This window comes from Populus euphratica, unplaced genomic scaffold (assembly GCF_000495115.2).
Source record: "Populus euphratica unplaced genomic scaffold, PopEup_1.0 scaffold307.1, whole genome shotgun sequence".
In the NCBI taxonomy this organism is placed as follows: Eukaryota; Viridiplantae; Streptophyta; class Magnoliopsida; order Malpighiales; family Salicaceae; genus Populus; species Populus euphratica.
Window position 1 is genome coordinate 4,703 of NW_011500194.1, and position 16,417 is coordinate 21,119.

The window sequence follows — 16,417 nt, forward strand, 5'->3', positions numbered from 1 at the left end:
ATGTGGTCTCTAAGTGTTCTAGCACAATTATTCTCATTATTCTCATTATGAAGTGATTGATTATCTTCTTTGGCCATATTTTCTGAAAATGATGAGGATACCCTACAAAGTCTACCACTTGATGTACGTGACCACACTCTCATATTAGTATAACATTTTGACCTTGACATAATAAACTTAGCTAAACATAACGAAGAAGAGAAACATAAATAAACAAAATAAGAACATAAATAAAATATAAGTTAACTAAGTAAAGGAAAAGAAATGAAATGAAAGGCATAAATAAGAAATTAATGAAAGCAAAACTTAAGCATTACAAAAATATAAAGAAAGAGAACAAAATATGATCTTGATCTGAAAATCAAGATACTTAAATGCATGGTAAATGCCTCCTTTTATAGGTTAAAAATTGAAACTATTGATTTGATGATTAATTGTTGAATGAGTGGCCAACTTTTAACTTAGTGACAATCCTTATGTTTTTTTCTAAAACATCATTGCTAACTTTAGAATTCTAACATACTTGAATCATGAAAGTTTTAGAAAATTGTATCGGTTTTTCAACAAAAAAAAATAAATTCATTTTAACTTTCAAATTTTAAAATATAGGCTGAAAACTGAACAATGTCTGAACTGCAAGACAAATTCAAACTTCTTCGTTATTGTTAAGATTTGAATTTCCAAACAGCATAATTGGGTCTTGCATTCCTCATGAATATTTTAGGCCTATGTCTTAGTTTTTAGCCGTATAAATCAAATTGAAATTCAAGATGTACAACTTCATATATGACCTAATGACTGAACAATGTCTCAGTTTGGACCGAACCAGCATCACTTTTCTAAGCTTCACTCTCTTTCTATCTTTTAATTTTAATAGTTGAATTTATCAATCAATTATTTGATTTATATAATAAATTTATATTTAAGATGAACATCTACTATAAATTAAAGGCATCTTATAATATCAAATTTATTATTATAAAATATACTTTAGTTAAGAAGTTATTAATACTTCAAGTATAAATTATTAATAAAAAATCTTAATAAAAAAGAAAGAACAACAAGGCTAGGGATCAATTACATAGTGCTCATTCGATGCCCTGTTCTTCTTGTTGTTAAAGTAAAGGGTTGCTGCTGCATTCCCACACAGGGTAGAATTGAAAAGTAATGGAAGAAGACCTTGGAATCCATCATCAATCCACCAAACTGCACTGATGTATTCAGGAACAAAAAATGATGAAGGAAATCGATGTCATTCACTTCCGACACAGAGTAGAACCTGCAATCTTCAGGAAACCCTAGAGGTAGAGCAACAAGTACACCAATCTTCTAATTAGAACTCGTTTGTTTTCCATCCAGAAGCTACTGCCCATACATTTTGCTACATTTACAAGTATTCTCGAGTACATTGCTGACTAGTCACAGTTTACTTTCTCCATCACCAAAACAAGCCACAGCAACAAAGTTTTAAAAAATTGACAATTGACACATGTAATATAGACTTCTTGCGTTCATTAAGAGTTAGAAGGTCTAAGACAGCAGATGACGTTTTTCAACACAACATGTTGCAAGAGCAGTAGCACCGCCCGATAAATAAAATCAGTGAGAACGTTCTTGCAGTGTACTACAAAATAGATCATACCTTTCCCTACATCATCATCGTGCTCCAAAATTTTGTAAACCTCAATACGAGCACCACAACCATTTATCAATGAAAACGTGCGAGCCTGGGATGCAGATAATATCAGGCCAAGAACCACAGGCCTAACAAATTTGGCTATCTGCATGAAAATGCTACATAAGTTTAAAGCTCATAAAAAAGGCACAGAAATATAGAAGAATAGATAAGAAGCCTACCAAAACCAGCCAAGAATTGTCCTGGGGATTATACTTGTCTCGGAAAAGATCAGGAAAGCTCCCAATGACAGCTGAAGCAGCTACACAGACAACAAGGTATATTGGATAAAGGAACCTGCTGGTTAGAAATGTACCAGTCATCATAACATTTGACCCTTTCTTGTCTTCTTAGATTGGCACAGTACACAGGATTGAGCATCTATTTATCTATAAAGCATAGATTAACCGACCAAAAGGACATTTTTTATGCAAAGGAAAGAACTTAGAATGACAGCACATTTGCAGCTACATGCAAACAACAGATTAGAAAAAAGTGAGATAGTAATCCAGATCTTGATAAAATAGTTCTATTGCATATGTTTCCAGTATAAAGTTTGTGTAAATTGTGTCATGATGTAAACTCTCTATCAACATCTTCTATGAATTTGTGATCGGACAAGAAAGGTAGGATTCGCCATTGTCAGGGAAGTTTTAATGGTGCAGTTGTGTGCTTTACCTGTGAGGAGGAAAAAAACGAAATTATTTATAAAATTTCAAGAGACTTCCTTTCATGCCCACAAAATGTTGCAGTACAAGCATTCAAATGAAGTAAACACTTCCCCTACTGATGTAATATGAATGAACAAAAAACATATTAAGTACTGATTAGAGGAAGAGTCTGTGACACGTCAGACTGCATGACATGATTCTCATACCATCCAACTCATTTGAAAGTACATGCCTTTACTCATGCAAGCTCACTCCAACGCATATCTCGTAATAGCGATTTGGATTCTTCTTGGGAAGCAAATTAAGATCATCAGGTTCGAACAGACATTTCTAGACTAAAGCTTAGTTGATTTTGCCGCAAAGCTTTGAAGAAAACAAAGTTCGTAGTTCATATTCATGACAAGACCTTTCCCTTTTGTTCTCCATTTTCAAGTTACATTCCAATAAACAGAAAATTAAGAACATCAATTGTAACTCATGAACTTCCACTTCATTCAACTAGAATTACCCTATTAGATGCTTCGCACCGAGTCTAAACTTTCAACACCCTTTCTTGTTGTTCTTGCACTAGGCAATATCCTCCCAAACTCTCATTTTAAAGAAATTTAAGTGACGTAGAATATGAAACCTGAATAATATATGATCATTTCAAATTATTCATCCAGACAACTATAACCTCAAAAGCTGCCTGTAGTAATCATTCTGATGATTTGTATGGAAATTTAGCAACACAAAAAGGATGCAATTGCCACTAACTTGAGGCGGGTTCATTCTGCACTAGAGTTTATAAACTAGGGACACAACTGCACACCAAGTAGATGGCAAACTCGACCTTATCATGAGACCAAACTTGTGTCTAAAACTGGGACAGAGCATCTTCAACAAGTTGAAAGCAAATAATCTCGTGCCAATTTGTGCTACACAAAAGTTAGCCTTGAGAGAGAACTCCATAGGCAACATAAGATGTCACTGAACCTCAAATATAAGAAATTTATCGAGCCACAATTCACTAGAATTTCATTCGTGGTTAAGATTGGAGGTTCTAAATGGCAAGAAAATGAACATAGCTAACTATAGAACAATAAATTTAATTAGTGGAACGAAAAATGACAAAAATATGGAATATGGAATGATTTGCAGAAACATTTAAATCCATATCAAAACTTTGTACAGGAAGATATGCACAAGTGAATACAAAAACCTAGGAACCTAGACTTTTGAGGCAACAGTGAAAAACAAACCCTTCTTCTTCGTGCGGTTGCAAAGACATAAACCCCAGCCAACAATTGACTTACAAGAAGAACAACAGAGGTGACCGCGCCAGCCGAAAAAGTTGGCTTGAATCTTCTACTTAAAGAGTAAAATGTAATAGGCAAGAAAGCCACAATCGAGAAGGACCGGCCAAGAATTACTCCAATTGCTGCAACAGCAACAATTGAAGTTTGATTAGAATGATCAATGTTAGATTATATCTTGAATTAAAATTATTTTTATTAGAATTTTAGTTAAATCATAATATCAAGCTATGAATAATTAAGGTATGGGAAGCTTTCATTAAGTAATAAACAATTAAAAAAATCGAATCCTTTCAGGAAAATTTGCTAAAATACTCTCTCCCTTCTTCAGCATCCATCATTGTGGTACAAACATTTCACAGTTTTTTTTTCCTTCTCAGCTTCTACTTTTTGCTATGATACGCTGTTCAAAATTCAAGCCAGCAAGAAGAGACGTTGTAACAATAATAGCCGCTTTTAAAGCTGCGCTCGGCCCATTTTAACGGCAAGCCGCCACCAAGAATGCTGGTGATGAAATCCTTCCTTAAAAAACAACTAAATTAACCACTCGTCCTTAAGAATCACAAAAGAAAAAAAAAAAGAGTAAATTAGAATTTAGTCCTTTTATTCCTAAGGAACTAACAAATTAATACCTTTTATTTTATTTTAAAATTCATTCATTGATTTTCTCGAAAATAAAGAAAAGAAAAGGAATACGTTGATTTATTGTCCAATTTTGATCGTTAAATTATAAATACGTCAAGAAACTTAGTAAGAAATAACTAATGGAAATACGGTAATAAAAGAATATGAAAAGTGCATAGATTAAATATGAAGTTTTAAGTTATTATTTTTTTGTTGCTTTCAAATACTGAAACTAAGTTTCTTAAAACTTAACCTAGACAATAATTATATTCATAGCATAACCAATTAAACTAGATTTTTTAAAAAAAAATTAGTTTTTTGAGGCTGTTTGAAGATGCATATGGAATGAAAATTTTTAAAAAGATTTATTTAAAATTATTTTTATATTTTTAATTATATTTATATGTTAATGTTAAAAATAATTTTTTTAAATAAAAAAATATTTTAATGTATTTTTTGAGTAAAAAATATTATGAAAAATAACTATTATCACACTTTAAAACATCTCATGTATAGAAAAGATGTGCACAAAGAAAAGATAAATAGATGAGGAAAAAAATTCAAAATAAAATAAATAAATATATATAATTTTAATCCTAAATGACAATATTTTTATTATTTTTGGTAAACCCAAGTATGATTTTCTCCTTTATCATCTCTCTTTTTTCAAGATTGACCTGTAGAGTAAGTACTCTATAATTTTCCAAAAGAGTCTTAACTTATTAATTTCTTAATTGCAAGACCACTTTATAGTTTAGTATTTACCGTAAAATACTTAAGTTGTTTTTTTTTTTTTTTTTTTTTTTGTGGAGTAGCAGAGGGCTCAAGCCTATGAAGAAACATGTTTACACTTCATATGGAAGAAGGAAAATCTGTCTCTCGGCGTGTATGGAGAATAGAATTCGTCCATTCTTTCTTTTCCTCATCACGAGATCTGCTTTAAGCTTCTAACAAAGTAGGATCATGCATTGGGCATGAATGGAGATGGTCTAAAACCAACTTTTTATCCCTTTACCATGCGTCTATTCATGTGGAAGAAGATTAATTAAGGAATAACACAGGAAATAATAGATCAAAAGTTAAGTTTAATCACAACATGACCAAAAACTCACCATATAATCGTTCGTATTGTATCAAGGCATAAGACAACAAGCAGTCATATAGCATATATACTCTATTTCGCATTATAAGCACAGGTCGTTAAGAGTTTATCTTCTGGTGTGGCCGAAACAAAGATCACTGGCCACAAAAGAGTATTCAACCACAGCAAAATGATCGTACAGTGGGCAATATTGCCCCAAAGTTTAGACCGCAAGGCCGATAATTTTGACAGCATCCTGTCGATAGCATTAGCTTATTGTATTTTGGGCAAAACCCATCTATAGAAAAGGAAAGGAAAGGATAACAGCCCGTAAGCACCTCCTAGGTTCTTAACCAGTGTTCTGCATGCCAGCAGCAATACCCTTCATGGTCAAGATAAGAGTGTCCTCCAAACCAGGTCCATACTCACTAGTAGGGTTCAGTTTCACCAGTTCATCAGCTGGATTGCTTGATTCCATTATTTCCTTTGATATGTGTGGTCGTGTTGTTACATTGTAGTTTGGATCACGGATCCGTTTCAGTGTGTAGGCCTGGCAGACATTGAGGGTCGTGATGTATGAATCACGCAGCCGCAGTCTTTGTTTCAAGTAAGGGTCCCCTTCAAGAAGATCCTTGTGTCCAGCAATCTGAAAAGGAAATGTATTAGCTTTTCCAACTTATTTAAATCAACTGCTAGTTACCTATTTTGATCATTAGGACAAGATTTGTAATTGGGATTTGTAATTGGGGGCAGGGCATCGAATTTTGGTAGAGACTTAAACGTTGAAAAGATTCGACTTTCTGTCGTTTAGATATTAGCTAAAAGTAGAAAAGGATGGATAGAAGTCTGGTATTTTCCATTTCTAAATACCCCTTTTAATTTGTAACACGCTGAAAAGATTTAAGGGGAATTTTATCCTGGTGAAGTTACCTGTAGAAGGAGGCCCTTGGTTTCCTCATAGTTGGCCCTCAACTTCTCGCCAAATGGCCATAGATCCTCAGAAACAAGGAGTTTGTCATTCAAGGCAGCGATTCCAGGGTCTCCCTTGGCAAACACCATTTCAACCAAATCAATGGTGACCCTAAAGAAAGGCCATGCATTGTACATCTCTTGCAGCATATGGAGATTTCTAATGTCCTTTTGAATGATATGTTTGAATGCTGCTCCAAAGCCTAGCCATACAGGAAGATGGAATCTTGTTTGTGTCCAGGCAAAGATCCATGGTATTGCACGTAAAGATTCAATCCCCCCACTAGGCTTTCTCTTAGATGGACGACTTCCAATGTTCATCCTACCATACTCCATCTCTGGTGTGGCCTACAATCACAAGAAAAACAAGCATTATTTACAGGCTTCTAATAACTCAAATGGCATCAGTAACAACATAGTACAAGTTATACTCACAAGACGGAAATACTCCACAAATCGTGGTTCTTTGAAAACTATAGAACGATACTCCTCTGTCGCAACAACTGCCATTTCGTCCATCAGGGCTCGCCATTCTGGTTTTGGTGAGACAGGGGGATGCATACCATGCTCAAGAGTGGCAGCTGTAAAACGCTGAAGCGTTCTAAAGCACAAGTGCTCCTCTCCGAAACATTTCTCAATAACTTCACCTTGAACAGTGACACGAAGAGAACCATGAATAGTGTCTGGTGGCTGAGACAATATAGCAAGATGAGTGGGACCACCTCCTCTTCCAACAGTCCCACCTCGGCCATGGAACATTGTTAGCTTCACACCATATTGCTTAGCTACCTTTATAAGTTCCTCTTGGGCCTTGTATAACTGCCAGGCTGCAGAAAATCTTCCAGCATCCTTGCCAGAATCAGAGTATCCAATCATAACTTCTTGTATTCCATTGATACGGTCTCTGTACCAATCTATTGAGAAAAGCCGAACCAAAGCAGCAGGAGCTGCCTCCAGATCTGCAAGCTTCTCAAATAGAGGAACAACTCTTAATGGTTGTTTTACATGGCATTCACGTTGAAGGAGCTCAACTGCAAGCACATCTGATGGGGCAGTTGCCATAGAGATGATGTATGCTCCAAAGTTATCTGCTGGCAGTTCAGCTATGACATGAAACGTGTCCAACACATCAGAAATTTCTTCTGTTTTTGGAAGATCAGGACCAAATAGTGGGCGCTTGCCTCTGAGCTCTGATAAAAGCCATTCCTGCCTTCGTTCTTCTGACCACTCTCGGTAGGAACCGATTTCCAAGTGCTTGGTAATGGCATCTAAGACATCAGTGTGACGATCAGACTCTTGTCTAATGTCAAGTCTCACCAATGAAAGTCCAAAGGTGGAGACTTGCCTCAAGAAATCGAGAAGGCTTCCATCAGCAATTGTTCGGTCACCACAAGAGCACAGTGATCTATAACAGAGTTCCAAAGGTTCCAAGAACTACATGAAATTATAAACCCAATCATTACCATGTCTATTTACATATAACTAAACACAACATTATTATATACTTGCAATTAAAAAAGGAGATGACCAAATATATGATACCTGCTCAACATTTACTAAAGTTGCTTCCTCTGGAATTTCAGAGATCCCATGGGATAGCAATTGACGAGAGCGTTCACGTGTCTGATACAGCTTATCCCTCAGCTCACCAAGAATCACACGATAGGGTTCATTTGGAGGAATTTGTTTCCAAAACTCTGCAACAAGAATAATGTGTATGATTATCACATCAGTAACATAACTAATTTATGGTAAGAGACTGGCATGGATTAAGAATGAAATTTACAGAAATAAGAGGAAGCTATATTTAATAAACAGAAGGTTATATAGTTTAGGAAATTTTAGTAGGGTTTCCTACTTTGAGGATACAAAATGCCTTTTTTCCTCAAGGTTAGCAAGGGATAACTATAAGCGCACCACTATAACAAAATACAGTGACCACATTTTGTTAATCATGTCTCTTCAAAAGCATTGGTTGGGTTGGGAGATTTTATGGGACGGGGGCAGCTATGCTTTGTGGAACCCATAGCCTAGTGGTCTCCTATTTAACTGAAGAAAAAGAAGTAAAAAACATATTTTGCTGATAAAAAATAAACTATCATGACACGGTGTTTATATGAATTGCTTTTTCTCAGTGTTCCATAACAAAACAGGAACAGCTCACTAAAAATGACATCTATGAACAAATAGTGTATTGTTACTTGAAATGGAAATAAGAAATTAACAAAATAACATTCCATATTTTACCTATGTAGTGTTTTGCATCTCTCCTAGAGGATCTGTGGAGTTCATCTGCGCGAACACGAAGCTCATCACTACAGCGCCACATGGACAACTGCCAGGCAAAAACAAGAGAGGAAATTAGCACAATGACAATGGAAAGGTAATATGTTAGAAAACGTCTCTCTATAAATAACAAAGCTCCAACAAAATACTAGCAGAGAGGGACTGAAAACCTCAAACATCAGATCCTCTATTTGGGAATAATACAAGTTAGCAGCCATCATTCTTGCCAACAAGCAAACATCCCTCGTGACCTCAGGAGTTACCCTTGGATTACCTACATTTTCATATCAAGCAAATATTGGCTATGAGCAAGAGAGAGTCACGGACTTAAATTAATACAAGAAATTCAAATATTCCCATGCCTAAGTGGAAAAATTTTCACAGAAGGAAAAGATCATACCATCACGATCGCCACCCATCCAAGATGAGAATTGAATAAGAGGGGCATTGTAAGGAACTCGTTCATTAATACCAATGTTTTTCAAAGCAGTATCAACACGGCGCAAGAACTTTGGGACACCCTTCCAGATTGTCTCATGGAAGTAGCTCATTCCAGCCCTCATCTCATCTTGGGGAGGCGGAGGGGTTCTTCGAATCTCATCAGTACGGCAAGCAGCTTGAATCTATATAGAAAAAAAAATACACAGAAAGGGGAAAGAACATTAGCAATTCTTTTGGTTCCATGAAGTAAAACATAACTGATCTGTGTATGTTTTTAGTACGAGGGCATCTGCTGGAGCATGCTGCAAACTATTTCTTAGTTCTGATGGAATATTTACAAACAACAATCCCATTCAATTTGTATTACCCAAAAAGCCACTTTCTAAAGTCAGAACTTATACTTTGCATTGTAACGCATGAGAAGCCAAATAACCAGAAGAAGAAAAAAAAACACGTGATAAAGTCGAGTCTGTAGTTTGTCTAGGAATTTGACAAATTGTTGGGCAGTTTATAGACTCACTCAAAGACATAAAACAAATAGTAAGGCTTTGCAAAAAAGGAATTATCATAGATCCTCTTTCTCAGAAAAATCATTTGTTCAGTGACCAAATGCGTCCTTTCATCAAAATTTCTGTGCTAGAAAACCAATCTATCACCCTCACTTCAATTATCCAGGTAGCTTATGCATTTAGAATGTAACATATTCTACTCGATTGAAGTTATTAACAGTTAATCAAGCTAATAATCTTTAGACATAGGAGACGTTCTTTCAAATTGCAGAGAAATTTACATTTCTATATTTCTTGCAGGGTAAAGGGGATTGCTACAAAGTTATAAACTTGTATACAATATATTGTTCGCACTCGTATTCATTTAAATAAATACAAGATATTTCTAATAAAATAAATGCAAAGTGACCTGTAGAATCAAAGGTTTAAGAAATAACATGAACACAAAGGTTGGTTTACAAATGTACAGAATAAACTATACTTCGTATAACTCAAAACAGAGTTTAAGCAAATAGATACCTCTCGCTGCAAAGCCTCATCAAGCTCCTGCTTATCATCAGGAGTGATGTCTTTGGCATACAACTGAGCCAAGCAATTCCGTATCCTGGACAACAAGAGCAAGTAAAACAGGATGCCATCAAAATCAATCCTCAATGGGAAACGACAAGAGCTGAAATCTCAAAACAGAACTGCAGGGTTAGAAAACAAACCTCGCATGCTTTTGAAGCAAAGATCTTCGGACTGATTGCGTAGGATGGGCAGTAAAGACAAGATCTACAGTCTGATTCTTCAAAGCATCAAAAACTTCTTCAGGAGACTTCTTCATTTCACTAACAAGTCTCTTGAGAGTTTCTTCAATATCTGATTCTGTAGTAGCATTGTTCTCATCAGCAAAGTCTCCCTTCTTTAACTTGTTCCGTCGACGATAAGCAATTTGAACTTCTTCGGCCAAGTTGGCCAGGTTAAGCATGTGGGAGAAAGACTTCGCAATAACAATGGAGTCCCCAGGATCCAAACTAGTCAGGACACGTCCAAGCTCCTCCAATTTCTTGGGATCATGCTTCCCTTCATACTCAGCAGAAAGTTCATAGCAATCTTGGACCTAAGCAGAATGCATTAAGAGTTTCGTAAATTAATATACCTCACTACATAAACATTATTCATCGTGTCCCCAAAGGAGGGCCCAAAAAGTCCAAGGATGTATATTTCGATGTGAAACTTTTGATCAAACTACGTACGACCGTACACAATATGGTCTTTGACGCCTCTAAATCATCCAAAGACCCAGCAAAACCCCAAAAAAAAATAACCATAAAGACCTCAAATTTACAGCACATCCAAAAGAACAATTCAGCAATCAGGTAATATTTGAGTGTTTTGCGCCTTGGAGAAATCGAATTTGAGAACATATTTGTTCTCTTAATGATCAACAAAAAAAAAAGTGAGATCAAGTTAAATAATGTTCACCGTTTCCTTGAGATCCTCTCCATGCAAATCTTGAAGAATGTCAAGAAACCGATCCAAAAGCAGAGCATCATACTCAATCAGTTTGTCATCTTCACTCACTTTTCCAGGAGCCAAAAGCCTAAGCTGTGCATCAATCGATGCCATCTTCTCTAGATTCCTAGCATTACTATTAGCCATGACTCAAATACTCTCTGTTTCAATCAAACACGGGAAAAAAAGACCGTTAAAATTTAAACAAACACGCAAAAAAAAAGACAAAAATCACAAGAATCTGATCGCAACCCAATAGAATTAAGCCTGAAAAATCAAGAATTTAATATGACAAAATCCTCGTATAAAGAACAAGAAAAAAAAAAGAGAGTAGGCTTGATAGAACCAATGAGTTGCATGTAAGAACAGATGAAACAGAGTATATGATGTCAAAAAGTTGAGGTTTTGTTGAGGCCCAGATGGAAATTATTGAATACCTGAATCTGGAAGAGTGAGATTTGACAAGAAGGAGAGAAGGAAGTAGGAAGAAGGGGAGGGAATGGAGAGGGAGAGGGAGAGGAGGAGGGTGAGGTCGAGGGACAGAACAAGTAGCCTATATATAGAATGAAAGAAACAAAGGAAGGGGAAAAAAAATTATTTCTCTCTGTTTATTTTTGTTGAAAACAATGTCATCTAGTGTAGTGGAACTGTATCATTCCAGTGGTGTTCGCTGTTGAGATCCAACTCTACTTTTAAAAAAATTATCTCTCTTTTTTATTTTTATTTGAAAACAATGTCAACTAGTTGAGTGCAACTGTGGCATTACAGTGATGTTCGTTGTTAAGATCCAACTTTATTTTTTAAAAAAATTAAAAACTTTTTTTATTTTTTATTTTTTTATTTTTAAATTAAATTTTTAATGTTATTACATCATTTTAATATGTTATTATTAAAAATAAATTTTAAAAAATAAAACTATATACTATTTTGATATAATTCTAAATAAAAATACTTTAAAAAATAATATTTATCATAATTTAAAGAAATATTATAAACCTGTTTACTATTATACTGGTAATTATTTTTAAAAATATTATTTTTTTAAAAATTTATTAAAATAATATATTTTTTATTTTTAAATTTTATTTTTAAAATCAACATAAAAAATTAATTTTAAATAATGAAAAAAATGAAAAAAAATATTTTCACTGAGAAACGAAACAGGATAAGGCAGCTTCTAAAAAAGAAAACAGGCGAAACTTTTGCGATAACTGACGTATTACAGTGTCTTTCTCTCTCTCTCTCTCTCTTTTTTGTACCTTTGTGCTTGTCTTTTATGACTTTGGTTGCCGGTTAGTGGTTACTAACAGAATATGCTTTCGGAAATGCTGTTTTTATTGATTTCTTTTTTCTTTTTACTTTTTTTAATATCGATGGGATTTCGGATATTTTATTCTTTTCAAATATCTAATAGCTTTTGAAATCCCAAGAGGAAACGGAAAAGGAAAGATAGAAAGAATAGAAATTGCTTTAATGATTTCTAATATATATATAATTTTATTTGAAAATTAATTTTTTTTACAGAAAACACTAATGAATTTGATGTTATTAGTAAGTTTCTATTTGTTTCCTTGAGACTTGTTATAATTCATGTCAATTACCAACCTACAAATGGAATTTCTTAAAATAATTTAGTAAGATTAAAAAAATACCAAATATATATTTATATTTATAATTAGATGTTATCACCTTTTTTATATGTTTTAATTGAAAACAATGGAAAACAGAAAGATTACTGTAGTGTTATTTTCCATTTCCATGTACTCCCATTAGCCTATTGAATATTGTACTTAATTTTTACTTGTTGATCCATGAAATCTTTACTTCTTCATGAATTGGTCATTGTATTTAATTTATTTTTATTTTTATTTTTATCCTTCTAAGGTTCTATTTCATGGTTTGATGTATAGATTTATATTTCTATTTATATTCTCTAGCTTATCTTGTGCGTTCTTGAGTATTTTATAATTGATGTATTAATTTCTACTTTTTTTTCATAGTTTAATGTATTGATTTTTATTTTAAATTTGTTGTCAAAAAAATAAAAAAAACAAAGGTTGTTTTTTTAAGAGGAAAACTCATTTTTTTCCCTAAAGTTTTGAATTACGTGCATTTGGTCCCTGTTATCTGAAATCATTGCACTTCAATCTAAAACTTTATTTTTTCATGTTTTAGTTTTTTGGTGTCAAAAATTAAAGAGAAAGTCATTAGAAAAAAAAAAAGCAAAGAAAGAGAAAGCAGGTGGTAAGCTATATTTTGACTATCAAATGATCAACTTCATCTCAATAATATATCTTAGAGATAGGAATTGACATGAACGGGACCTTAAAAGCAAAAAAAAAAAAAACAATAAAAAAGATAAAATTTGACATAATAGAGTTAACATACAAATAAGCCTAATTCACAGTTTTATTTATGAGAATAATAATATCTGGTGAATTATGTTGGATTACAAACCAAAGATAACTATTTATATACTAGTTCTAGATCTACAAAATCCAATCAATAATTATAGAGTTTTTTTAGGGATTTCTAAACTAAAAAAAAATAATAAAAAAATTATCGGTATTTGATAATCTAAACTAAATATGAAAAATTAGAACACTTTAAAGTAAAGTATTTTTCTAAAATTAACATGAAATAATAATAACTTATAAAAATAATGTCTCTTTAGAATTTCTCTTGCATCAAGAATTCAAGAAAGATGGTTTTTTTCTTTAAATATGCTGGAAAAATAGATTTAATTTATTTTTATTTATTATTTTTAATTTTTAAAGTGATTAGAGAGTGTTATATGCTTCAAAATGTGTTTATTGAAGTTTTTATAATGTTTTATAAAGTGATTTTAAGCAAAAATAAAATTAAAAAAAATAGGGTTTAGGGTTCTGAAACTTAATTTTATAATCAACATGTTTAAATCACTAGAGTTGACTGAAAATATAGAAATGAATATATAAGAGTGTCATCTGTTAAAAATAATAGAGCGAACAATACCTTAGAAAAAAATAGTATGGTATCCCTAGGCTTTTTCTTACTTTTTTAATTTTTAATTAATTCTCTCTCTTTTTCTAAATTTTTTTAGCTTTTTTTAATATTAATTGTATTTTGAATTGTTTATATGATTTCATAATACTTCAAAAATTATTTTAATTTATCTATGAATTTTTTTCATCTCAAATTTTAGATATATAAGTTGAATTTACATTGTTTACTTATAAGAAAGAAAATCATATGTACTTAGCAAGTATAATTAATATCAAAGATAAATAAAATAAAAACATTTAAAATAAAATAGATTACTTGAAATAAATCATTTACATGTACAACTACCTTTTATTTATTACAAAGAAGATGGCTTCCCTTTGAATCTTTAATCACAATGAAAGACTCTTATTTGATCAATTTTTTATATTATCTGATCCATTTTATTAAACACAACCATTATGTTTACATTCTCACATTCTCCTATTAAAAGGTTATATAACTCGTTTTTTGGTTATTTTTCAATTCATATTTTTTTTTTACAAAAAAAATCAAAAATATTATCAAAAAATATAACAGTGAAAAGAGGATGTCAAAACGCTCAGAAAATGATCAAAAATTGATTGAGGAGGTTCAAAAATACAAAAAATAAAATTTAATGATATATCGTTAACTAATGAGAGTCTTGTTGATGAAAAAAATTTGATTTAAGGAAGAAAAGTCTAAATTCAAATATTTATGAACTCAATTAAATTTTATTGAAGGTTTAATTGGATTTATAAAGGGTTTAATTGCAAAACAAAACTGGATTTTAAAGTCAATTTGCGCTTTAATTTGAAGAAATTAAAGTTCTTATATCAAATTATAATTTTTGAAAGTTCATGTGATCAAATCAGGGGCTTAATTGTATAAATATTGAAGTTTGATGGCCGATTATGACTTAATTGAAGAAATCTAAAACCAATGACCAAAATGAAAAGTGAGCGTAAATAAAAGGGTTGTAATTAAACCAAATTAGGGACTAAATTGAAGAAATTAAAAGTTTATTAATCAATTGAGGGTCAAATTACATAAAGTAGAGACCAAGAACTAAAGTGAAAAAACAGCCAACTTCAGGGTCAAGGATTGAATTTGACAAAGATGCAGTTGAATTGATTTTTAAAAACAAAATTGCAATTTAGAACTTGATTGAACAAATTTCAAATTGAAGACTAATTTGGACTTTGACAAGATTTTGCCGCCTATTTCTTTTAATTAAAATGGTGTATTTTGTCCAAAATGATGTCATTTCATCTACTATTTCTTATAAAAAAAAACCCGAAATGGTGTCGTTTTGAATGGTATTATGGGACTTCTTCTTCCTCTAGACACCCGAGGTAAGGGAAGAATAAGACTTTCTCCCTTGCTTTTCTCCTCTCCCTCTTTTTTCTAAATCTCAAAAAGACGTCAACACAACATCTCTACTTGCTTGCCACATGGTGAAAGAATGAAGGGGACATACCCCTTGGGCGGTTCGAGGTGACTGCAAAATGGTCACCCTACTCGTACACCATGATTGGACAGGGGTAGTAGGTCTCCTTCTCTCCCATGTTTCGCCTATAAATACAAGGGAGAGAGGGGTGAAAAAAAAAAGTAAAAAAAAAGGCAGAAGAGGAGAGCTAGAAAATAAGAAGAAGAAAGAAAAAAAAAAGAGAAAAAAAAAAGAAAAAGAAAAAGGAGAAGGCAGAGGTAAGGGCAAAGGGGGAGGACGACCACCTTTAGCTCAACAGCACCACAGTTGCTCCTCTTCTCCATCATCACCAGCAATAGCAGCTCGTCGAGCAAAAAAAGAAAAGAAAATAAAATGGAGGATCTCACCTTTACACAGCAAAAAAGAAGAAGTCAGCAGCGCGCTACCGTGCCTCAACCACCACTAGCAGTACCATTGCAACCACCATTCCAACAGCACTGCTTCGACGCCACCACAGGTCAACCTTTTTTGCAACTGTCACCATCCTTGCAAGCCTCCACTGTTCACGTAGCATGTGAATAGTGAGTGCACTGTTCACACGGGCTAGGCTCATGTAGTCGAGCCAGGTTTGGCCCAGCCCATACATTTGGCCTGAGTCAGGTCTATTTCAAAAAATATTTAAAGAAAAAATATTTTTTTTCAATATTTGTAATTTCCCCACATTTTGATTTATGCTTTTTTGTCTTAATATCAATTTGTATTTTACATTATAAAAATATAAATCTAGTATTAAAATACTTGGTTTTCATTAACTTCTGAAAAATACAAAAAACAATTATGCAAATAGCCATGTATCCTAAAGCTAAAAAATCATATTATGTTTTTCATACACCACAATATATATATATATATATATATATATATATATATATATATA

At 32.9% G+C, this 16,417-nt stretch overlaps 2 protein-coding genes across 5 annotated transcripts; both read right to left on the reverse strand.

The window, feature by feature from the left end:
• Nucleotides 1-1,087: 1,087 nt before the first annotated feature.
• Nucleotides 1,088-3,711, reverse strand: LOC105111754 (dol-P-Man:Man(6)GlcNAc(2)-PP-Dol alpha-1,2-mannosyltransferase-like). Of its 2 annotated transcripts, none has more exons than XR_839650.1 (3): nucleotides 3,588-3,711; nucleotides 1,858-1,972; nucleotides 1,088-1,279 (listed from the first exon to the last, which is right to left on the reverse strand). XR_839650.1 is itself a non-coding variant. In XM_011007204.1 (3 exons), the coding sequence occupies exons 1-3, from the start codon at nucleotides 3,614-3,616 to the stop codon at nucleotides 1,515-1,517; spliced, it is 411 nt and encodes a 136-aa protein (XP_011005506.1). In that variant the 5' UTR covers nucleotides 3,617-3,711; the 3' UTR covers nucleotides 1,088-1,514. The 2 variants fall into 2 exon arrangements, 1 of the variants encoding a protein (XP_011005506.1); XM_011007204.1 differs by having other exon boundaries at nucleotides 1,088-1,781.
• Nucleotides 3,712-5,406: 1,695 nt separating this feature from the next.
• On the reverse strand, nucleotides 5,407-11,640 carry LOC105111755 (phosphoenolpyruvate carboxylase, housekeeping isozyme-like). 3 transcript variants are annotated; one of them, XM_011007206.1, is made up of 11 exons: nucleotides 11,486-11,640; nucleotides 11,019-11,205; nucleotides 10,262-10,653; nucleotides 10,071-10,155; nucleotides 9,002-9,224; nucleotides 8,772-8,875; nucleotides 8,563-8,650; nucleotides 7,858-8,012; nucleotides 6,751-7,749; nucleotides 6,277-6,663; nucleotides 5,407-5,992 (listed from the first exon to the last, which is right to left on the reverse strand). In XM_011007206.1, exons 2-11 carry the CDS (start codon nucleotides 11,193-11,195, stop codon nucleotides 5,696-5,698), a joined length of 2,907 nt encoding a protein of 968 aa, XP_011005508.1. In that variant the 5' UTR covers nucleotides 11,196-11,205; nucleotides 11,486-11,640; the 3' UTR covers nucleotides 5,407-5,695. The 3 variants fall into 3 exon arrangements, with proteins under 3 accessions (XP_011005508.1, XP_011005507.1, XP_011005509.1); XM_011007205.1 differs by having other exon boundaries at nucleotides 11,019-11,209; XM_011007207.1 differs by lacking the exon at nucleotides 11,486-11,640 and adding an exon at nucleotides 11,416-11,432.
• Nucleotides 11,641-16,417: the final 4,777 nt, after the last annotated feature.